The sequence below is a fragment of the Talpa europaea genome (genome assembly GCF_964194135.1).
Source record: "Talpa europaea genome assembly, chromosome: 13".
Taxonomy (NCBI): domain Eukaryota; kingdom Metazoa; phylum Chordata; class Mammalia; order Eulipotyphla; family Talpidae; genus Talpa; species Talpa europaea.
This window is the reverse complement of record NC_140080.1, coordinates 63757244-63781968: the sequence shown is the minus strand read 5'-3', so window position 1 is coordinate 63781968 and position 24725 is coordinate 63757244. Positions and strand designations below refer to the sequence as shown.

Sequence of the window (24725 nt, the reverse complement as noted above, 5' to 3'; positions counted from 1 at the left end):
AAAAGAATTCAATAGAAGAATACTCTTTAAATCTGATTTTTTTTGCAAAGTTATGTCCTAGAAGACATTACTAACTTGATACCTAATGAGTTTGTGGTAGATTGTTTTTCTGTTTTACTGTGTTTTCATCCTCTATACTTTTCCAATTTTCAACAATGAATAGGTATCACTTATATCATTACAAATATCCCCAGAAAGTAATGCCAAAGAAGTAATTTAGAAGTTGCCTCAGAATCTCTTAGCAAAATAAATCTGGACTACAAACTAAATTAAATCTTTTCCTCAAGTGCCAACTGTATTTTCCATAGCGAAGAAATAGGCATTTCTTGGGAAAGGAGGGTTAAGTGGATGAAGAGGGTCAACAACCTGATTTAAGTCCTTTTATCACCATCTTTGTCCTCTGATCTATCCCTGACACTTCATCTCAACCTCAACTCTGGCCAAGGTCCTCCCCGCCGCCTCTGGGCTAGTGCTGTGGAAACTACAGATGAGCCCATCTCTCAGACCTCCCTGCCTTTGTTATTACCTTGTGCACTGGATCTGTAGTGCGAAAGGATTAACACAGCGCTGCTAAAACAGGACCTAGTGTCCAGTTATATGCCATAGAGTTGAGGTGACTTGCTCGCCCTATAGCATGAGTAGATAGAGCACGTGGAGCCAACCCTTCCCAGTTAAATTTCCTTAGCTGGAAAGTGACAAATCCCATAGAGTTCTTCAGGATTTAGGGGTAGGGCACAGCATGAAAAGTCAGCACAAGAGCTGCAAGGTAAACCAAATTGGAGCCTCATGCACAGCGCACTCGCAGATGTTTTCATTGTCCTAAGAATTCTCACTTTCCCATTTCTTACTGTGCCCCCTTCATGGTTGTACCAACCATTTGAAAATAACCTCCAAAGTCTTGGGATGTATTGCTTCACATCAGTGTGTCTTCTTAGTGCGCCCACACCTCAACTACACCAAACTCCTATGCCTCAACTTTTTACATCCCAGCTATTAAATAAATGTGTTTCCTTAAAAAAAAATTGATAACAACTAAATTTTCTTGGGATAACATGCAAAGTTAACAAACCCTAGTGAACTATAAAAATCATTCATTTTTTCAAGGGAAGTTGTTTAGTTGTTGTATTCTTTTGTTTTGTAGGTTTGTTTGGTTTTTTATTTATATTAGTTTTTTTAAAAGATTTATTTATTAATGCATACAAGAGCTGGGGTTCAAGCCAGAGATGTGGGGGTGGGGGTGAGAGGATTCGCCAGAGACAGAGTGGGGAACAGAACAGGCAGACTGACTGAAATACACTGCTGAGGGGAGCAGCGGGCGAGACAGGGGAGGTCTCCTTCACCATGTGGGCAGCTCCCTGGCCGGCCAGGAATTGAACTCGTGCTGCAGAGGCTGCGGATTGCTTCATAGTGCGGTGCCTAACCCCTTGCGCCACCAGGGAAGCCCTATTATCAGTTTTTTAAAAAGATTTATTTATTTATGCATACAAGAGTTGGGGTGTAGGCAGGGGGTGAGAGGATTCATCAGAGACAGAGTCGGGAGCAGAAAAGGCAGACTGAAATACACTGCAGAGGAGAGCCGTGGGCGAAACAGAGAGGTCTGCTGCGCCATGTGGGTCACCTTCCAGACTGGGGATTGAACTCATGCTGCGGTGGCTGTGGATTGCTTTATAGTGCTGAGACTTAACCCCTCACACCACCAGGGAGGTCCTTTTTTTTTTTACTTATAAATGAAAGGTTTGCAGTTTAATGGCTGAGAACACAGGCTTTAGAATCAGATCTCAGTTGGAACCTAAACCATGTGACAACCATCTGAGCTTCAGTTTCCTCACCTGAGGAGTGGAAATAACATGGGTACCTCATTGTAAGAATGAAATGAAATAAAGCCTTTGTGATGGTGACCCCAGCTGGCTCACTCTCTGGCACATAATCTGTTTAGTAAAGCATAATGAGCATTAGCGTTATCCCTTGCATGAGCTGACATGGTTCCTTCCTCTGTCCGTCCCCATTGGAACAGCCTGGTGGGTTTATCGCCAGAGTCTAGCCAGCTGTGCATCCTTGAGTATTACATATTTGGGACTCTGTGTCTTCGTTTATGAAACAGGAGGTTGATTTAGGTCACCCTGGAGATCCTTCACTTCTAAAAGTGTGGTTAGAAACTTAAGAAAAAGTGCTGTGACAATTCAAAGTGACAGAATGTCAGAAAGCATCTCAAGTCGATGATGTTGACTTGTTCCTTTTTTGTCTCCATGCCTATCTTTGCACTAATTCTCAACTCAGCTATTCATCAGACTGTCTTGGGGCCTTTTTAAGAAATGCAGGCGCCTGGACACCACCTCTGACCAGTAATTACAGAAGAATATCTGGTGGCAAGAATCTGTATTTTTTTTAAAGCTCCAAGGTGACTCCACTGTAGTCAGGGTTAAAAACCCTTGCTGTGCTCTATGCAAATGACATAGTCAAAAGCATGGCAGAGGAGACAGGATTTGGATAAGCCTCAAGCTGCATCTGTGAGGTGATGGGATTTCAGATTTGTTGTTTTGATTCTGTCTCACTTCTAAATTTGCTTTTTTCCCTTAACATCAATGAGAGCATAAACCTGACATCAGTCCCCATTATACACCAAACCAAATGACAAATCCGTGGCCTGGATGATCCCACTCTTCGGGAAATGGTTTCTGCTTCTCTAGCCTTGTTTTTCAGTTGGGCCCGACTCTGTGATCCAGTGAAGAATAATCACTTGTCAGTCCTTTCCCGCCTTCAAGCCTTTGTATTTTCCCTAGCCTTTTTTTTTTTTTTTTTTTTGCCCTGGCCTTATCTCCCACCCCTGTACTTGGTAGTTCTGCTTATCCTTCAGCTCTTTAATGAATTTTCTTTTGAATTTGAGTGGGGTGTGCCTTCTGTGTGCCCCTGTAGCCCTCTTAATACACTCACACACTCTGTCTCACTGCACTTGTTCTGTATTCCCAGCCCCATAGCATCCCCCGCATCTCATAGTTAGGCTCAGTGAATACTGATGGAAAGAATGAGTGAATAACTGAGTGACTACAGAATAAAGATCCTAAGGATCCTTAAGGATCTGAATCGCACTAACTTAGAGAAACCAAGTTCCAAAAAGAAAGGAATACACAGGACGATTCTTAGTGAGTAATTCACATTAAGCCAGGTAAATGAGTTTCTATATAGTCGTTCTTTTAAACTATTCTTTAATGACCAGTGTGTACAATTCATTATGTGAGGGATCGGGTGAGCCACGGTAGGGAAGCAGACTTGCTATCCACCAAAAAGAGCTTAATTTCCTCAGAGATTTGGCTCTGCATTATTTGCTCCATAAACAAGAATAATAGTAGAGTGCTAATATTAAAAAGCATGAAAGATGGATGTATTTCAATATCTGTTAATACGTAGTTTAGTAAGTCTTTATAATCCTATTAATAAAATATTTATAGATGAAATAACATGATGATAAACTTTATTCCCTTGCATATTATATATAGACTAGAAGTCTAGAAAAATCTATATGTAAAATACCATATAATTACGTGAAATACAAAAGAAAAAAGCAAACAAAAGAAAAAAATTATGTGAAATTGACAACTGAACATAATCTTTGGATAATTCCATTAAAAATAAATATTATTGGATACAGACTATATGTTGTATCCTAGAGAAGACACAGAAATGAAAAACCAATTGTTGCTGCCAAACAGGAACAATGAGGATGGAAACCTTATGTTGGGAGGCTTGGAAACCTAAAAGCTACACACTTTCCATGTCTTTCCATTTCATTCTCACCTGGGTTATTTGTCATGGTGCCTTCACTCGCTTTCCTTGTGTCTTCTCTTCCCTTCTGTGGCGTTTCCCCCTCCAATTATCTGTTTCCCTGCCCTTCCCCTAAAATATCCAAATTTCCACCCATATATTCTTTGAAAAGGAAAAAAAAAAGAACACTGTTTGGTTGGGATTTACTTCCAAAATCCCACTAGGGAGAATAAGGCATAGGTATAAGTCTAGGTGAAACAAGACTGGCCAAGAGTTCATGCCTTCTAAAACTGGATGAATACTGGGGGATTTATTGTATCATTTTCTACCTTTTGGTAAATTTGAAATTGTCCACAATAAAATTTTTTTTTAAAGATTTATTTTTATTTATTTATACATATAAGAACTTGGGTCTAGGCCAGAGGTGCACGGGGGTGAGAGGATACACCAGAGACAGAGTGGGGAACAGAACAGGCAGACTGACTGAAATACACTGCTGAGGGGAGCATTGGGCGAGTCAGGAGAGGTCTGCTGCTCCATGTGGTTTAGCTCCCTAGCCTGGGATTGAACTCAGGCTGCAGTGACTGTTGATAGCGCTGAGACTTAAACCCTGCGCCACCAGGAGGCCCATAAAATGTTTTTTTGTTTTTTGGGTTTTTTTTTTTTTTGGTTTGAAAAAACGTCATTTGTTGGAGGAAGTTTTCTCAGCATTGCACTTAGTTCAGCAAGTGTGTAAAGAAAACAAAACCAGCTATACATCATCCAGAGCCAGCTTGGTCTTGGTCAGTTGAAAAACAGGAATGCTCTCTGAGGTTAGTAAACTGTAATCAGTTCCACATAGTTTTCAGGCACCAGAGTTTACAATCAGTGCAGTTTGATTTGTAACTCCATTCATATGTCCACAAGAAATACAGCCTGTGTCAATTTTCCCCTTTATTTGCTGAGCCAAACAATGTGCTTCACCGCTGCACCTTCAGCTCTATCTCAACACCCACCCACGGACGCCATTTTACAATCATTGGCACTGCCCATTCCTTCTGAATTGTTTACACAATGCAAAACATTCCTTCTTTTAAAATTAGCAAAAATCAACAGCACCATTTCCTTTTATTACTCCTAATATAAATTGCCTCAAATTCGGTGCCTGTTTTTTTCACAAAGAGACCCTCACCTCAGTCAGAAATGTGCAAGAACGAGGCCCACCGGCTCTTCATTTCTAAGCCGTTCCCTCTTCTCAGAACAGTCCTTTCTTTCCCTCAGCTCCGCATAGACCACAGAGCCTTATTCTGCCCTAAATAAGCCAACAAACATTTCGCCACTGTCTTCAAGCCTCTCTCCTCCCCCATGATACTCCAAGCAAAGCTCTCAGTGAAGTTTCCTGGGCCTCCCTGCTGAGCACCCTGCTGGGATTTCTGAAATGATGGGTGGGGTCCAGTTCCTTCTCAACTTCTCATCCACTTTCTTCTAGAAGGAGTTGGCCCAGAGACTCCACTTCTCCCATGCCTGGCCCAGAGGCACAGCCTCTTCTGTGCCCAGGCTGGGGCTGCTTTCCTTTGTATCTTTCTGTATTTCCCCTAAGTCAGATGTTAAGGTGCTTCTAATTGCAGCTAATTGCAGCTATACACAATTTCCTGTATCTGCTAGAGGTGGTTTTTGTTTGTTTTGCATCCTAAAAACACTTAAATTAAGTTTCCTCTTTCTGATCTTGGAAAGGTCTGTAACAATACGCTTCTGCCAAGATTATTCCATTTACTCCTTAAATCCTGTTCCTTAGTGCCTGCGGTCATCTAAGAGCTGCCTTCCTAGAAATGTTTGTGTGAAAGTTAGGGATGCCTTCTGTTGCTCTTCTCCTCTTGAGCCATGACATCATTTGATTTTCTTATCAACCCTGAGAGAAAGTTAGGGTGGTTTTATAAAAGCAATAATTTTATCAAAGCAAGGGAGGTACAGAGAAATGGACTCATCCAGATAATAGCTAGTAACTGGTGGAGCCTCATTCCTTTCCCCACTCAGTTACTCCTTTACTTATTCACTAAGTGAAGAGTTATTAATCACTCATTCTGCTAGTGTACGTCCAAGTCTAGATTTTGAAATGAGCATTGAAAATGAGCATAGGATTTTTTTTTGTTTTGTTTTTTTGTTTTTATTTTTTTGTTTTTATTTTTTTTAAATAATAAATTTTATTTTTATATTCCCCATACAATTGCAACCCCCCCATTCTGACCCCAATCCCTCCCCTCCCGCCCCCGCCCCCCTAAAAGTGTCTCTGGTTCATAGTTTTTTGTTGATTTTGATTTTCACTTTCTTATAGTTATTCATTTTCCTGGTCCCTTATTTAAGTTTTCTAGATTCCTGCTATGAGTGAGACCATCCGGTATTTTTCTTTTTCTTTCTGGCTTATTTCGCTGAGCATGATCCCTTCCAGCGCCATCCATGTTGCTGCAAATTGCATGTGTTTATCTTTTTTGAATGCTGAGTAATATTCCATGGTATATATGTACCACATCTTCTTGATCCAGTCATCTATTTTTGGGCATTTGGGTTGTTTCCAAAGCTTAGCTATTGTAAACAGTGCTGCTATAAACATAGGGGTGCAGGTGTTCTTTGGAATGGATGTTTCTGTGTCCTTTGGGTAAATACCTAGGAGTGGAATTGCTGGATCATATGGAAGCTCTATGTTTAGTAGGTCCAGAAATCTCCACACAGCTTTCCACAGTGGTTGGACCAATTTGCACTCCCACCAACAGTGCAGAAGAGTTCCTGAAAATGAGCATAGGATTTAAGAATGAAATGCTTTTTATTTTTTACTCAGGTATTTGCAATTATTGATATTATTTCAGGCCACAAAATCATCAATGCTTGGATTTCATTGTGAAGCTCTTGCTGAGCAATTATAAGATAGAAATAAAACTCTACATGAAAAGCTTTCATTCCATAGAGGTCATTCTTTTCATTCCTATCATTGTAGGGAGGGCCCTTTGAGATCAACGCTACTTAACTAGTTGGACCAGTTACTCATCATTTTGAACCTATTTCTTCATCTTTAAAAGGAGGATAATGGGTTTGTTACATACATAAAGTCTTAGGAGAGTGAAAGCTATCTGCAAAAAGCTTAATAAATATAGCTCCCCTTTCTTCCCCTGTCAGCTGTAAATTTATCATGTTATTAACCGTGAAGAGTAAAATGCTTTAATAATAAGCAAACAAGTCTCATTCTTTCCTAGGCTGCATCAAACTGTCTTGGAAACACTATAAATAAGTGACTAAATGTGTTTTAGTTTTACTGCCTCTTCTTTATGTAGCATACTATTTGATTGATGTGTTAATGAGAAATGAATGGCAAGGTAGCATCTAGAGAAGAACACTAGGATGGCTGGAAACCACCCCCTGGATAATCACCCAGAAAATATGGGAAGTTGGACAAAGCTGAGAAAAGTATACTGAGTTTAAGAAATAGCACCTGACCATAAGGAGTTGCTTGCTTCTTTTTTTTCCCCCCCATAATAAGTTGCTTTCTTTGTGCTTTCTACCTTCTGGTAAGACATGAGTTAGAAATACATGACTTTTCTTTTTGGGTAGGGTGGAGAGCCGCTTTCTTATTTGTTAGCTTGCTGTATTTTAAGAGTGGTGGAATTATTGTCTACCATTACATCTGTCCAATTTCAACATAAGATTAATAATATATGATTTCAAAATTATTGAAAGCAATTCAATGATGTTCCAAATCAGACATAGATTTGTTAGGAGTGCTGCAGAAGCTTTGCATTTAAAAGCAGAGCCATTTGCCTGCTTATGAAATGTAAAACACATTCTTTTGGTAAAAGAAATGATTTTGAGTATAACTAACAAGTTCCATTTTCTAACATAGGATATTTGTTGCTAGTTAACCCTCTACTCTTTCATATATACATATGGCCATCTTCTGTTAACTGAATATAAACCAGGGTATGTAGGTTCAATCTTCCTTACATGAATAAATGATAATAGATGCAAAATGCTTCAACTGTGACCTCTGTTCAAATGTTAGCTCTATAAATGGAAAAAACATTATGGATTCCTGTTTTTAAAAATTATCCATAATTACTTAATGTTCCAGAACTAGGACATATTTTTTGGGTGGTCAAATATATAATTTTTATGATGATGCCAGGCTGTTAGAAATTATTTTTGCTAAGACCTTAAGAAACTAAACTGTGTATTGTTAATGGAAAACACATTCTTCTAGACCAGTGATATTTTTAATTATTCTTTTTCATAATTAAATGTAGATGTTAGCATATAGGCATTGCTTTATTTTTAGCCAGTTTGGGATTCATGGAGAAAGCTCAGAAAACAGATTTCTTAAAAACAAAATTGCTTTTTTGTGGAATCTGTTTAAAAGACACTTTGGAGCAATAACAATTTTTAAGCCTCAGAGAAGGTTGCTTTAAGTAACAGGAAGAAAAAGACTTGATCTTCCATTATAGTGACAGAACTTAACCATAATCACCATGTAAGGAACATTTCCTTTACAGGTAAAAGAGAGTGAGTAAAAACCTACTTGAGAAAACCTGAGACTATTTTGAATTGTCTGGCCTTGAGATATTTATCAAGCAGGGACCAGCACTTCTCAGAGAACCATTACTATTTAAGGGGTGATTTTTCCTGACTGCCAATTTTGAAACTGCTACCTTTGACACAAAATGGTAGCTCTTAAACTTAGTGACAAACAATTGATTCTAATTGTCTTCACTGTTCCCTCTTTTCTATCACAGAATCGGAAGACTTTTTGATGGTACAGAACCCATTGTTTTGGACAGTCTCAAACAGCACTATTTCATTGACAGAGATGGACAGATGTTCAGATATATCTTGAATTTTCTACGAACATCAAAACTCCTCATTCCCGATGATTTCAAGGTGAGGGATTCACGTTAATTAATTACCAGCAGCATAATAAATATGTGATTTGTTTTGCTATGCTCCAAAAATATTTCTAGTTCTACATTTTTAACATATAACAACTCTAATAGCTCCAGAGGTCTCTCTGGTTGTACTGTCTCCATGAAGTACAGTATTATGCTCATTCAAGCTTTACATAACCAGACGAGGATGACTTTTTTTTAATTGATTGAACTTTATTTATTTTCTTACATTGTTGTTCGTTTTTGTTCGATATTTGATTTCTCCCCTCAGGTGTAGTCCCCATAAATCTCCCACCACCACATCACTGGTGAACTGTCACCATAGTCCCCTATGCACTTTCCCCCCACCCCCTGTTTTAATTCATCTCCATCCCTCTCCTCTGCTGTATGCCTTAGATTAATAGGTGACCTGCAAGTTCTGTCTTTTCTTTTTTTTTTGACCCTATGTTTGGTTCCCCTATATTCCTCCTATAAGTGAAAGCATCCAATTTTTCTTTCCTTCTGACTTATTTCACTGAGCATAATCCCTTCTAGCTCCATGCATGTTGCTGCGAATGGCACAAGTTTATCTTTCTTGATCTCTGAGTAGTATTCCATTGTGTATGTATCCCACATCTTCTTGATCGCTCATCTGTTTTGGACAGTTAGATTGTTTCCATATATTAGCTGTTGTAAACAATGCTACAATAAACACAGGAGTGCTGATTTCCTTTTGAATTAATGTTTTTGTGATGAGGAGGATCACTTTATATTTAAAGAATTGAATGACAATTCATTTTAGCACATTGAAAATTAGTTGGCCAAATTCAATGTTTATTTTTAAATCTTAGCTAAAAAAAAAAAAAAAGGAGATCTTCTTAGTTTAATAAAGACTTTTTCTCCCAGGAACTTAAAGCAAGTATGATTCTTAATAACATTCTAGAATTGTTCCCTTTAAAGTTTGTGGCAAGTGTTACAGTTAGTCCTACCTTGTGCAGGCAGCTCTCAGAGTTGGAGTTAGACAAGGAGAGCAAATAGAAAGTATTAATATTAGAAGGGAATATACAAAAATGTAGTCTTTGCAGCTATTAATACTTCTAAATAGCAGATTCTAAAGAATCAACTGAAAATACCACTGTAACTAATAGAGAACTCATTAAAGAGTCACGTGTCGAGGGTGATTAGCCAAATGAGAAAGAGAATATAGAAGGGGCATGTCATGTACACGTTTATCTTACATGACAACAACTTTCTACATTTGGCAAGAAAATAAGAGAAAGAGTAATAACTGCAACTAGCATGTGCAGTTTCCTGCAGCCCTGGAGTGAGCCTCTGGGACCCTGCTGCTCCCCTCAACAGAGGTCGTTCCAGAGGTCTCTCAGAGGGTGCACAGCATGGTGCTGAGCGTGATTTTAGGGATCAAAGAAGTTGGTTTGTGGAACATGTCTCCTAAATGAAAATCAGCGACTTCATCTCTGATCTCTTCCAACTCAAGAAGGAAAGTATTGAGAGTCTGGTTCTAATGTGGCCCTTTCAAGTTCTCCATGCAGATTTTTTCTTTGTGTGCAAATTTTTGAACCTCTTTCCTGCCTTCCCCTTATGCCACTTTTTTCACTGGCAACCATCTTATACAAAACTTTCATGTAATAGCTGGATTCTAAAATGCCTTGCAGCTCTGAGGCCAAAGGGAAGTCTCCCACCTCCAACCCTCAGTCTAAAGGGGGGGAGGGGGCTAAGTAGGGAGAGAGATGGAACACACATCTCTCAAATAGGACCATAGAGAGGACTGCCCCCCAGGATGCTGGCATGACCACTTGGGTAGTTGAAGACCGCAGTCCTGCTTCCCATCCTAGCTGTAGGCAGAACAGAGAACTAGGAAGAAAGTCAGGGCAGCTTTTAGAAAGCAGGTGCTGGTTCTGTGTGGAGAAGGACAGCAAATGTGATACAGTGGAGGCGCAGGGAGGCGTTTTGTTACTCTCTCACATTTTCCTAGAAGGAAGGCAGTGAACTTGAAAGGAGGAAAGAAGGGAACTTTCACTTTTAGTTCTATTTTAAGGTGTTTACATTTCCACTCTAGCTGGATAGTTCACAGGCTTCTTAAAGCTAAGCTGCCAGAACATGAGCTGGCCACACCCACCTGCCCCAGCCCACCTCCACCATGAAAGATGCCCCCTTTTGTCTGTGTTCTCTCTCAGCAAAATATCCAGAATCATCTGCCGGCTCCAGGCTGGAACCGGGGAGTCACTCTGAACTTTCTCTACTTTTCCTTCCACATATGATCCGGTGGTGAATCTATCTATCCACCTTCTAGGTATTTCTTGAATCGCTCCACTCCTCTCCTGTCAACTCCTTAGTCCAAGTCCAAGCGAATCTCCGGACGTCTTGGAGTGACCTTAAAATTGGTCTCCCCTCACCACTCTCCATGTTCAAATTCGGAGACTATTGTTTTCATTAAACTCTTTATTTTGAGGTCATTATAGATGCACATGAAGTTGTACAAAAGTAAATAAACAACAGATCCTGTGTTACCCAGTTCCCTCCAAAAGGATATCTTGCAAAATTATAATATAGGTGCCTGGCCTTATATTGATAGGGTCAGGCAGAGAATGTGTTTTCATTATCCCAAGGATCCTTCCTGCTGCCCTTTTCTAACCCCACCATCTCTTTCCCCTTCTCCCACTCCATCCTTCCAAGGGACATTTTTCAAAAATGTTAGTGTAGTGTGACTTGTTCCATCTTAAAACTCGGCAGGGGCTTCCCATTGTTTGTGGAACAAAGCAGCAGATCCTTCTCAGAGCCTGCCAAGCCAGGTGGTCCCTGCCCGTCTCACCCAACTCTTACCTTACACATGTTCCCTTACAGGACTTCTCTTCAGTCCTCAGACACATACCACTTCTTGCCCCCTTCAGAACTGTCTGCCTGATGACCTTTCCCTGATTTTTCTTCTGTCATTCACGCTCATTTTATTCATCACTGTCCTGTGCCTGGTCTAGCTTAGGTTTGCCTGTGCCTCCTGATTCTCCATACTCCACCGTCACACTCAGTACATTTGTAATTATCTGTCTCTATTCTCTGTATCTACCCAGCTGTAAGTTGCAAGTGTTTTCAGCTACAGGTGTTGGAATAGCCAATCAACAGTGTCTTCAACTAATGAAGATTTGTTTTCCTCACACAAGAACTCAGAGTTCCATGTTTGTTGGTAGTGGTGTCTGTTCTGTGATGTTATCAAGGTCAGGACCCTCTCTTTTCATTTTTTGCCGTCGACGTTGACCTTTTGGCCTCATGCTTGTCACTTCATGGTCATAAGGAAGCTGCCACAGCGCCAGACATCACCTCCTCCTTCCAGGCAGGAAAAGAGGGCAAAAGGGCATTTAACTCACAAGACCATCCTTGTCAGAAGATCCCCAATAGACGCCTCTTTATAGCTCATTGACCAGAACTGTGCCTCCGCTAGCTGCAAAGGAAGTTAAAAAAGTGTTTTTCTTCTTTTCTAGCCTCCATAGTGAGAGAATGGGCAAGGGGTAGTGTGTGGGAATAGCTGTTGGGAAAGCTAGCCAGCAGTGTTTCTCACACTAGCTCGGTACTGCCACGTATTAAGCATGTAAATATTTGTGGCATGAGTGAATATGAACAGAGGGATAAATAAATGCAGTGAGTTTTGGATTCACAGATTCTGGTTCCTATCAACTAATCTAAAACCTGTTTATGTATTTTCTTCTATTCAAACTCTCGGTGTTTTATATATACATATATGAGATGTTTATATATTTACATATACACAAATATATGACTCTACTTTGTAAAGGTCTAACAACAGGGACATTTTAATGTTTTTTTAGAGGGTTCTATGTGCTGGGCACACAGTAATTGCTTAGTATCAATTAATTTAAATATAGTCCAAAAGACTAAAATGTTCCTAGGGACAAGAAGCCAAATATAAATAGGTGCTGTATTTCTGTTTAAAATGAGAGGAATAGGCGCGCAGACCTCTCCTGCTGCCCGCTGCTCCCCTCAGCAGTGTACTTCGGTCCTTCTGCCTGCTCTGCTCCCCGCTCTGGCTCTGGTGAATTCTCTCACCCTCCCGCGCTTCTGACTGTGCCCAGTGCTTGTATAAATAAATAAATAAATCTTAAAAAAAAAAAAGGAGATAACATAAATGTTGGTTCTATAGTCTACAAAAACATTTAAAAAATAAATAAAATGAGAGGAATAAATGTAAAATGTAAAGTGTGTGTAAATATGCTTAGAATGATTATACATATATAATCCTCATCCTAAGCAAGTATTAGAGCAATATATTAGTTTGCAATTCCCATGATTAAAAGAGATGCAGATTCCAGGGGATATAAAACAATTTGTGGGGCATCAGTATTAGAATGACAATAATCATTTGTTTTTAGATACAGTTTGTTCCAGTAATGGTGTTAGGTATTTTAAACACATTTAAACATGGCAGAAATTCTTTTTCCCCCAACAGCATCCAGGTTAGTTGCTGGGGAGAGAGAACTTCTCATGGGATTTAAGTTGTGGCCAGTTCCAGAGGACAGTCCCTTGAGGATTCTCCCAGCCCCCCCCCCACCTGCCTAGGATTGGGGTAGTTGCTTTTCTGCACCTTTCATCTCCCTAAGGACTCCAGAGCCCTGAAAACCTCCTATTCATCTATTCTCAGCACAGAACACACCCTTTAATTGGCTAAGGATTTAGCTGTAGCCCACGCTTGGGGAAAAAGGAAAAAGCATGTCAAATTATCTCAAAGCCTGAAATGTTTCCCACAGAACCTCTGTATGACAGGCTGTAAATTACAGGGTCTTCTGGAACCTGGAGGAAAAGCAGAAGGAGGATGGAAGCTGAGGTGGCCATTCAGTTCTCGTGGCTGATGATGGAATTGCCCCAGCAGCTTCAGATGAGCCCTCTGTCTGCCCATCCTTGAACAGTAACTTGCCAGGCACTTTGTTCCTCATTAGAATTGATTTCCTGACCCTGGCAAAGGACACAGCATCTTGCATATGGAAACAATTCCTTCTTACTGGTTTTGCTAGGGTGAACCTAGCAAAATTGATTACCTGCTTCCCTCTCTCACACTCTAATGCTGGGTTGAAAAAAATGCATGAAATCTTGACGTCACAGCCTCCTGTGCCCCTTAAAATCTTGTTCTGACAATGTGCTGCCTGAGCTACCCATTTAACAAGTTAGATAATCTCATATTTCAAAACACCGTATAAGTGGCAGATGCATGTGCTCTGCTTCCATTGAAAGCTGATGGAATCTGTTCTCTAGATAAGTGATTGCAGAACTTCTCTGCAGTGATTTATTATGGATATTACATTCCTTCTTCCCTTAGTCCTCCCCCTCCCACAATGATACTGATTTCTTCCTTGTCTTATTTTCTCTTGCACACATTCATGAAAGCACACGGGCTAATTTCTGGTGCACCAGGAGTCCCCCAAGCTTTGGATTCCTTCTGATGGGGAACCACAATATTTCCCCTTTCTAACCCTTTGGCTTGGACACCTTTGGTAAGTGTCCCCCATGTTGTAACATCTTTTATGGTCCAGTATCCACCCTTCCTAGATAAAGAAAAATGTGCTGGCAAGCAACCCCCAAATAACATATTCCTGGCTTAATTCAAAAGTCAACTTGCTCATAACTTTTAATGTTATAGGAGAAGCATGTATACAATTTGAATATATAGCTAAGCAAAAAAAAAAAAAAAGTTTAAGCAGCATATTCCCATCACTCAGATTGCCAGTGTTAAAACTGAGTGATAACCTTCTGGATCTTTTGTACACTTATCTCAGACAATAATCTCTACTTTCTATTTAATAGTTTTATTTCCTCTAATTCTGCAACCATATCCAAATTTCCCTGCTTGAGGACAAAAGTGTCCTTTGCAGGTGGTTTTTCCAGGACCACGTGTGGAGTCCAGTTATGTCCCTTTCTTTTATTATCTACCATGGTCTTTTTTCAGGTAATGACTTGCTGCAGGTACTGGGCCTGGTGGCAATTCAGATTTTTCTTATTCTTTTGTCATATCTAGTTTAACTTGTTACTCTGTCCTTTAATTTCCTGAAAACTTGAAATAATATCTAAAGCCTTGATGGGTTTAGGTAAAACATTTTGGCAAGAGTACATCTCCAATGATGTTGTGTACTTCATATTATGTCACATTTGCACACTTGTGTGATTAAACCACCATTAATGATGCTGAGACTGACTGTTCTGTCAGAGTGAGTTATGTGAATGATGTGTTTATTAGGTGGCAACAGAAATGATCTATGAAGCTCATTGTTTCTCAACCTCATACTATTAACATTCTGAGTCAGATTACTCTTTGGGGGGGTGGAGTTGAGGAGGGCTGGCCTGTGCATTGTAAGATGTTGGTCTCTACTCACTGGAGGCCAGTAGCACTCCACCACCCTCCCCCTCTCAGTTATAGCACCCCGGAATTTTATCAGACTAGCTAAATATCCTATAGGGTCAAAATCATCCCCAGCTGAAAACTAGTAGACTAGCTGAAGGAAGAGCAGGGAAGTAATTACAGGAAGGGAACTAGTCTATCTCATATAACTAGTGGAAGCATTCTCTTGGGGTGGAAACCCCAGGGCTGCTCTGAGAACCTCAGGTGTGGGAGCTTGTGTGCTTCTATGTGCTTCCACTAAAATGGCGCCTCCCCAGTTATGCCCTAGGTCTCTGTCCCCTTCTGTTTTGCAGAAATGCCTTCTGATTGGCTTACTTTCAGCCAATCGGCTGCGACAACACTGACATGTCTTCTAGGTACTCACTCCTGAAATTCGAACTTTGTCACAGGAGGCAGAGTGGTGAGATGGGAAGAACCCCAAGAACTTTCTTTCCTCTCTAGAAGAGAGAGAGTCCCACTTGAGAGATCTCCAGCTCACGGTCAGCTGCTGCCTCCTAGAATGTGTGTCTCTGAAGTGGGCACTGTCCTGCTTAGAACTCCTGTTGAGAACCACTTCTCTCCCGCTCCCGGGGATGCTCTCTTCGAGGCAGAAGTAGCTGCAGTAACCACGAGGGGGACTGGGAGGCTCCAGCCAGCCAGCCCCAGCCCCTCCTCATGGCATCTCTAGCCCCTGCCCTCACCATGCCCTATTCAGACCCAACTCCTACAGGTGGTGTACACGTGACTTTCTAAGCCAGGGGGTGGCTTCAAAGTGCACGTGAGCCTGCCTCCATCTCTGCTGTCAGCGCCCACTTGAGTCTTTCAGAGATTTGAGGGTAAGGAGTGGAGACAGTGGCGAAATGAGACGGGACACTGGCCTGTTACTTCTGTTTCCTTTGATAACGATCAACTTATATCTTGGGCTGGATATCCTCGCCCCAGAAAATAGGAGTAGTTGAGAGAAGCTGGAAGTCAGGGGCTGGGAGTATCAAGAGGTAGCAGGGGAAAGGGGCAAATGTGCTCGTCCTTTGGGGCTCTGGAAGAAAGAGGGCTGTGGTGGAGGGAGGGATGAATAGGCAAAGCACAGAGGATTTTCAGGCCAGCAAAACTACACTGTTGATATTGTAACAATGCGTACACCTCAATGCATACACCTCATTTGCAAACAAATGTACAACACCAAGCGTAAACCCGAACGTCAGCTGTGGACTCTGGGTGATGATGCTGTGCGTCAGTATAGGCTCATCTGTTGTAATAAATCCACCCTCTGGTGGGGGATGTTGACAATGGCGGAGGCTACCCATATGTGAATTTAGGGAGGTATATGGGAACTATACTCTCAATTTTGCTGTGAACATAAAACTGCTGTAAAAAAAAATAAGACTTTTTATTAGCTATATTCTCCTGAAATGAAAGCTAGTATTGTTTTACTAATTTTTATTGAGGTAATATTGGTTTATAACTTACATATAATTTAAAAGTATAGGATCACACTCTTGGGTGTATGTTACCACACCTTAGCTACCACCAAGGCACTAAGATTTTTTTTTTTTGAAGATTTATTTTATTTATTCATATAAGCACTGGGTACAGTCAGAAGCACGGGAGGGTGAGAGAATTCACCGGAGCCAGAGCGGAGAGCAGAACAGGCAGAAGGACTGACGTACACTGCTGAGGGGAGTAGCAGGCGGCAGGAGAGGTCTGCGCGCCATGTGGGACCCTCACCTGGCAGCCAGGGATCGAACCAGTGCTGTAGAGGCTGCGGGCAGCTTCGCAACCCAGCTCTCAACCGCTGCGCCACCAGGGAGGCCCAAGACACTAAGATATTTTAAAGAAAAGAAAGAACACCAAACTATAGAATATTTTTTTCTTTCTTTTCAAGATTTATTTTTATTCATGCATATAAGAACAGGTCTAGGCCAGAGGTGTGAGGGAGGCAAGAGGATTTACCAGAGACAAAAGGGGAAGCAGAATGGGCAAATCTACTGAAAAACAGTGCTGAGGGGAGCAGTGGGAGAGACAGGAGAGTTCTGCTGTGCCATGTGGGTCACCAGGTCACCTCCCTGGCCAGCCGGGGAACAAACTCATGCTGCAGTGGCTGGTAATAGCTTAATAGTGCTGTCTTCAACCCCTCCACCACCAGGGAGGCCCCGAAAAACCATTGTTAATCTCAAAAAAAAATTTTAAGAATATGTATTCTAGAATTTTTAAATACTTTAAATGTGATGTTAGGTTTGTGAATAACCTGTTTCCCTTCAACTGGATATGAGGCTAAGCAAGAAATATGAATGGGCCTCCCCGGTGGCTCAGCGGGTTGAGCACCGCACTGTGAAGCTGTCCACAGCCTCAGCAGCGCGGGTTCGATCCCAGCCACCCTGGCTGGCGAGAATCCCACATGGCTCACAGACCTCTCCTGCCATGCCCGCTGCTCCCCTCAGCAGTGTATTTCGGTCATTTGCCTGTTCTGCTCCCCGCTCTGGCTCTGGTGAATCGTCTCATCCTACCCCACCTCTGACTGTACCCTGGTTCTTGTATAAATAAATAAATCTTAAAAAAAAAAAGAAATATGAATGATGCTTCTTAATAAGAGATCAAGTTAACGTGGCAGCAGAGGAGGGTAATAGCATCTCGTACATTCTGGAGTCTCTTTGCTGAATGTGAACATGGATGCATTGGATTCATTTCCTCCCAAGGAATAACAGGCCCAAACCTGCAGCTGCTCCCTGAGCTCCTGCCATTTCCACCTTGTACTTTGGAAATAAGAGATAGAGACGTGCAGAGTTTGTAAAAGCCAAAGAAAGGAATGGTGGTCATGATCAGGGAAGACGAGGCTCTCTTAAGAAAAAAATATTTCCAGAGTTCCAGAGACCAAAAGGAAATGAGCACAAGGCCACAGAGGTGAAAAGGAATCATGAGAAACTCCGAAAGACCTGGGAATTAGACAAGAAAATTAAATGATCCTGACTGAGGAGGAAAAGGAGGACAAGGCTTCTAAAGAAAGCAGCCATCAGGACTGTCTGTTCTGCAAGAGTTCCTGAGCCGAGACCAGAAGTGTGCGTTAGCAAATAGAGAAAGACAAATATAAAAGAGCCTGCCAAGGAAACGAATGGCCAGCGGAAGCTTAACTGTGCAGAAATGGTAACAACAGCAACAAGAGGGACCTTGTCAGTTCTCAAACCTCCCGGGGCTGGAGGCAAGGCAGCATGGCAAGCTGGTGGCCTAGGAAGCCTTGTGCTCAGCTGTTCTCTAGTGGGGGCACCCCCAGCACAGATGGCAACTGCTCTGGAGATCAGCTTGAATAGCGTGGTGAAGGAAGGGATGGAGCCAGAGTAGTCAAGAGAGAGGAAAAGAACATCCAGCATCTCCAAAAGGTTCAAGGCTAGGCCCATGTGCTTACTTATACTCCAGGGTCCAGGATGACCTTGTGGGAGCCCTTTCAGCCTTTCACTTTAATAACCACTAGCAGGGTCCTTGAGAAATCTGTGATCGGGGCCAGAGTCTAACAAGGACTAGTGTTGCCCAGGTTTTCCAAGAGCAGATAACAAGGAATGCGATCAGCATTGTTCAGGGAGGTGCTCTGTCAATACAGAGCCAGACAGACAGGAGGGAAGATGCAGAATCAGCAGAGGGGGATTTTCACCCTCAGTTCCTGTTACCCTGATTTCCTCTGACTTTTTTTTTTTAAAGATTTATTTATTTATGCATACAAGAACTAGGATCTAGGTCAGAGTTGTGGGCAGTGAGAGGATTCACCAGAGTCAGAGTGGGGAGCAGGACAGGCAGATCTACTGAAATAAACTGGTGAGGGGAACAAGAGATGAGTCAGGAGAGGTCTGCTGCACCATGTGGGTAGCTCCCTGGCTGGGGATCGAACTCATGCTGCAGTGACTGCGGACAGCCTCATAGTGCTGAGACTTAACCCCTTGCGCCACAAGGGAGGCCCCTTTGGCATTTGACAGACAAACCAGCAGGTTAGGGCATTGTCATGGATAGAGACTCATAAAATATCAGCACTGGGTGCAACTTTAACTTATCTCCCCCATTTTATAGGAGACTGTTAAGGAGACTCCCTGGGCAGTATGCAGACTTGAGTCCCTCCTACACCTCAGCCTTCCTCTTGGAGTTCCACCCAAAAAATATTTCAATAAGACATCTAGCAAAGGCCACAGTTACCAGCTGGATCCTCTTAGAATGACATGTTTTATAATTGCTGGAACAGCCAAAATCCAAAGCCTTAATTTATTACCTGAACATCAAAGGCCGTGTCATAATCTGTCCACCAATGCCTTATGATTCACAGAGAGAAACAGAACACCCAGTTCCAAATGACACAAAAGTGAAAGGGAGACCTAGTACTCAGGTTGAGAGAATCCAAATTTTCTCGATATGGAGGATTAAAAAATGTTAACAAAGATGGAATGAGGAAGACCTTACTCGATGGCAGCCCCTGTGACAAAAGCATTGGCATTTCACTGTAAGCAAAATGTGAACTAATAGCATAGTGGGAGGACCAAGAAAGCTAACACAGCTTCATATGTGTAGTAGGCAGAAAATGCCCCCCAAAGATGTCCATGTCATGTGTGGCCATCTTGTGTCTTCTTGTGTCATATGTCCTATTTACCATCTGAGGCATAGCAAAAGGGACTTTGTAGATGTGATTAAATTAAGGGTCTTAAAGTGGGAGAGATAAACCTGGATAATCCCGGTGCCCCAGTAGAATCACAAGGGTCCCATAAGTGACAGAGGTGAGCAGGAGGGTCAGAAGAAGAGGAGATGAGCCAACAGAAGCAGGGGTAAGAGTGATGCAGGGGAAAAGCCAAGGACAGCCTCGGGAAGCTGGAAAAAGCAGGGAAATGGATTCTCCCATAAAGCATCTGGAAGAAACACAGCTTTAACGGCCCTTTATAGATTTCTGACTTCCACAACTGTAGGAAAATAAATTTGTGTAGTTTTAAGGCACAGCATATGTGGCAATTGTCACAGAGGCAACAGGAAACTAACACAGGCTGCATCAGTGTAGGTTAGAGTGTCAAGCTAAGTGTGTGTTGTGCAGTACACACCTTAGAGCATATCTTAAATGTTAAGGTCAGCTCTGGTTTGGGTTTTAGAAAGGATGTTAACAAAGTCAAGTGCACATCTGACTTGAAAGACCTTGAAGTTGTAATAAATGAAAGGAGCTGAAAAGATTGGGTATCTCCTGAAAAAATATTAAAACATAACAGTCATCTTCCAACGTCTGAGGGATTAACATGTCAAAGAAAGAACAGGGTCATGATAACCCCAGAGGACAGAATTAGGACAAAAAAAATGGGAAATTCAGGACTTTTACAAAACTCAGAGCTGCGGGCAAAGTAAATATAGCATTCTGTGGCTTGTTAGGTAGTAAACTTCCTGTCACTGCAAGTATTTGGTCAGAGGCTAGACGGTCACTAATCTTGGAAAAGACATCCAAAGAGCTGAGGTTGGGCGAGAAGACTGCTGCTAAGCATCTTTATGCTAAGATTTGATGACTTGAGAAAGTCATCGGATAACTTAAGAAAGACAAGTCATATTTTCGCTGAAATCCAGATCCTTCCTTATGCTAAAATTTATACTTAAATCTCACAGGAAAATAAAAAGCAGTAGCAGAAGTTCTCGCTTCTGTTCCTTGTGTAACTCTCAGTGCTGTTTTTAGATTTCCTTAGAGCTGTCATCTTGATGAGTAAGCAGAGTACTGAGGTCAGTGTCTCATACTTGGCATACCTTAAAGATGGCAAGGCCTCCGTAGCAGGGTCTCAGGTAGACTGAAAGGTACCCGCAGTCTAGTCTCCCCTCTCCTAACCTCAGACTGGGGGCACAGGGGGATCCCTTCTGCCCTGTTTTAAGTTGACTATACCTGAGCTTAGTTCTCAACTCCCCTCAACCAAGCAGTGTCCCCTTATAAGTCAGGAAGCTAAGTAGGTGGTGATATATGAAATAATGACCGGAGCAAGACTCTGCAGTAATGGGTTTTCCAGGAGAGGACAGAATAAGGCAGAATGCTCTGCTGATAAGTGTGGACCATCGCTTCTTCCACCGACCCAAGTTTCTCAGTACGGAAAGTGGGTGACCCAGCTAGAAGCCCACTGGTATTCTCTCACCTCGCCACACCATTTTCTCTGGATACCTTGAATAATGTTGTTGTTGTTGTTGCTGCTGCTGCTGCTGCTGCTGTCGCTACTTAATTTGCAAGAGAAAGAGCAAATAAGCACATCTCCTGTGGTCATTCACTGTGGTCATGCTCTGTCCCTCCCAGATGGCCCATCACAGTAATCGGGCCAGAGCTTAAGGCTGTGACTTTCCTGCAAGCACCAAGCCACCAGGCACTGCCTCCAGCTCCAGCCCATGCATAAAAGGCAAAAATGCCTGTGTCAGTTGATTAAAAATGTTCTCGGTCAACGTGTCTGGACAAGTACCCACTTACCTCACACTCAGAGATGATTGTGGCCATAGCTACGTTTAGACATAATATTGACCTTTGTGATAACATTGTTCCTAAATTGCTGACTCCTTCTCATCCTTCTTTGTCCTCCCGTTCAGTGGTTTGTGTGTGCATGTGTTTTAATAGGTATTTGCTAGATTTCTGCTTTAATTCAATAGATTTTTTTAAGGCAAGAACAAAAGAAACCATGCCTAAACATAGGGTGATTGCACTTTGAGAAAAAGACTAGTTTCCTTCCATATTACCAGGCTTGCAGGAGGTAAGACCTAAGGTTTGGTGTGAACCTATTCCCCCAAATTATATACAGTGTTGTAAACCAATGTTGCCTCATTAGAGAGAAAAAAAAAAGTAAAAAGCAAACAGGGCAAAATAAATAAAGACCTAATAATGACAGCACCGTCAGCTGGTTGAGGGCAGTGCGTGAGCCTCCCCCCAAATCTCAGATCACCAAGGTTCTTAAAATCGGTGTGTATACCCTCCAGGTGTCCACCACTATCCCTAGCCCCACTTCGACCAGAGCACTACCCTACACCCTCCTGTGAGAAGGAATGTAGGCTTCTGGGAAGTAATGCACAGCCGTGCCTCCCTCACCCCAGTGAGGATATATGTTCCATGCAAGAGGACAGAAAGTGGTTCTCACCATGCAACCAAACTGTAAATACCCAGAGGCACTTATCTATGAGAGCAGAAAGGTCTTTGGTTCATCTTTCACATCTCAATTTTTTATCTACAAAATGGAATAATGATTCCTTATTTACTGGGTAACTATGGGAGTTATAATTCATATAAAGCAATTAGAAAAGGACCTACCTGGTGCTTAATACCTTTAGCTCCTTTTCTCATCAATGAATGAATGAATGAAAATTGTGTCTGTACAAACATGTTGTGAGGAAAACATTTACACCCAGGTTTGATTATTGAAATAGTAATGGTGAAAAGATTGTGTGTTCTATGTGGACATTTACAGTCCTTTTTTTTTTTTTTTTTTTGCACTATAAAATCTTTTTCTTTTTTCAGGACTACACTTTGTTATATGAAGAAGCAAAATATTTTCAGCTTCAGCCTATGTTGTTGGAGATGGAAAGATGGAAGCAGGACAGAGAAACTGGTCGCTTTTCGAGGCCCTGTGAGTGCCTAGTGGTGCGGGTTGCGCCAGACCTTGGAGAAAGGATCACACTCAGCGGTGACAAATCCTTGATAGAAGAAGTGTTTCCAGAGATCGGGGATGTGATGTGTAACTCTGTCAATGCAGGCTGGAATCACGACTCAACGCACGTCATCAGGTTTCCACTGAATGGCTACTGTCACCTCAATTCAGTCCAGGTATGGTGTTGTCATACACTGTGTGGCATTAAATGTCACTAAATGCTGTTACTTAACCTTGCTTCACCTAATACGTTTCCTCCAGAGAGCTGAGAAACTCTCATATGGCAACACTTTTGTTGGGTATGCCATGTGTTCACCCCTCTACAGCAGTCATTCAGTCACTCCACAGATATCTATTGAACACCTACAAGGGACCAGCTGCAGGTATGAACACTGACGATACAGAAGAGAAAAAAAAAATAAACAACAGCTGTGTTTTCATGGCACTTACATCACAGGAATGGAGTGGGGTGGAGGGGCTGCCCAGTAACCAGCATAAATACTGGTCAGGTACAGAGAAGAATAATCCAGGATAGAGTATTCCAGGCATAAGGACCTGCAAGTTCTGAAGACCCCAAGGTAGAATTGGGTAGCTTGGCATATTGAGAAATATTAGGAAAGCCAGCATGACTTGAGGAAAGTGGATGAGGTGTAGGGAGTGCCAAGACTCCCTGACCAGACACAGCTCATGGATTGCCTTGTAGAGGGTGTGGAGTATTTTTTGGTTCTTTTTTTTTTTTTAATTATATTAAAGTTTATTGAGGTAACATTGGTTCACAACACTGCATATGGTTTAGGGGTACAGATTCATACCTCTTCTTGCTTTGTTTTCTTTTGGATTTGCCTATCCATTTCTTTACCTTGTGTGAGTGAACTGGAAAGGCACTGGAGGATTTTGAATGGAGTGACATGATGCAACTCATATTTGAAAATGAATCCTCCAGCAACAGGTAGAAAACCCTGGAAGTAAGGAGGCAGTTAGAAAACTATGGTCCAGACAGTAGCTGAAAAGTGTTCAATTCTGAATATCTTGAATGTAGAGCTAAGAAAGCTTTGTGATGATGGCTCTGGGTTGTAAGATGGTAGCCAAGTATGTCAAAGATTTTTCATAAAGAACTGGTGAATGGAATTCCCATTTTCTGAGATGAAGAAGTCTGGGGCAAGGAAATTTGAGAGAGGAATTCAGAAGTTTGATTTACACTATATGAGGTGCCATAGATGCCTAGCCCTTGATCTGCTTTTATTATCGATGGATGAATGGATGAATGAAAGTTGAGTCTGTGCCTTAGACGCTGTGGGTGTGATCATCATGTCAGCTAACCTGTGCCTGCGCCCGGCAGAGGCTTTACATACATTGTCTTCCAACATCCCTAGCAGGTAAGCACTGTTAATCCCCCTGGCTTGCAGATGAGATAATGGAGGAACACTTGAGTCTTGAATCCAGGTCTGTGAATTTAAAACATTGTAAAGTCAATAGAGTGGAGATTTGGGAAATTACTCCCCTGCCCCCCATTTTCTTTGGAAAGGGCCCATGACTTTCCAATGAGCCAACCCAACTTCTCCCAAAACTCAAAGACAAAGCTCTCGTTTTACTCATTTTGCCTCTGAGGATTTTTCCACAACCATTTATAATTTTTTTTTTATATTATAAACACAAGTCTGAGAACAGAATAGCAGGAAACTCTCATAGAAACTGAGCCCTGGGCTTACTAGATGAAGGCGCACACTCGGGCAGCAGGGGGGCTGCCTGTCTGTACAGGTGCAGAGGGGCACCCCAGCCCTGTGCAGTGTTCCCCAGCAGGACTTCAGTTATTTATAAAACCCTCCAGAGTTCTGAAAACCTTTCCCCTCCCACGCACCCTGCCCCTAGCTGCTCTCTAGAGAGGAGGGAAAGAGCCATTCAGAACCAAGCACACATTTCCTCACTTCTCTAGGGCTCTATCTCACACACAAAACCTCAGGTCACCCTTTATGCCACTGAATAACTCAAAAATTCACATCCCAGATCATCTGAGTCTAATGAGGAAATTTTCATCTGGATTGATGTCATCATTTATGACACAGTCATAATCCCCTCTTG

At 41.9% G+C, this 24725-nt stretch overlaps 1 protein-coding gene across 1 annotated transcript in view; it reads left to right on the top strand.

Moving 5' to 3' along the window:
• KCTD1 (potassium channel tetramerization domain containing 1) overlaps window positions 1–24725 on the top strand; it is a gene marked incomplete at both ends in the record, with an annotated part of 45223 nt that overhangs the window by 18253 nt on the left and 2245 nt on the right. The window contains 2 exons of the mRNA XM_084252797.1: window positions 8514–8658; window positions 22517–22822. Coding sequence (XP_084108923.1) covers window positions 8514–8658; window positions 22517–22822 — 451 coding nt within the window. The remainder of the gene's footprint in view (window positions 1–8513; window positions 8659–22516; window positions 22823–24725) is intronic.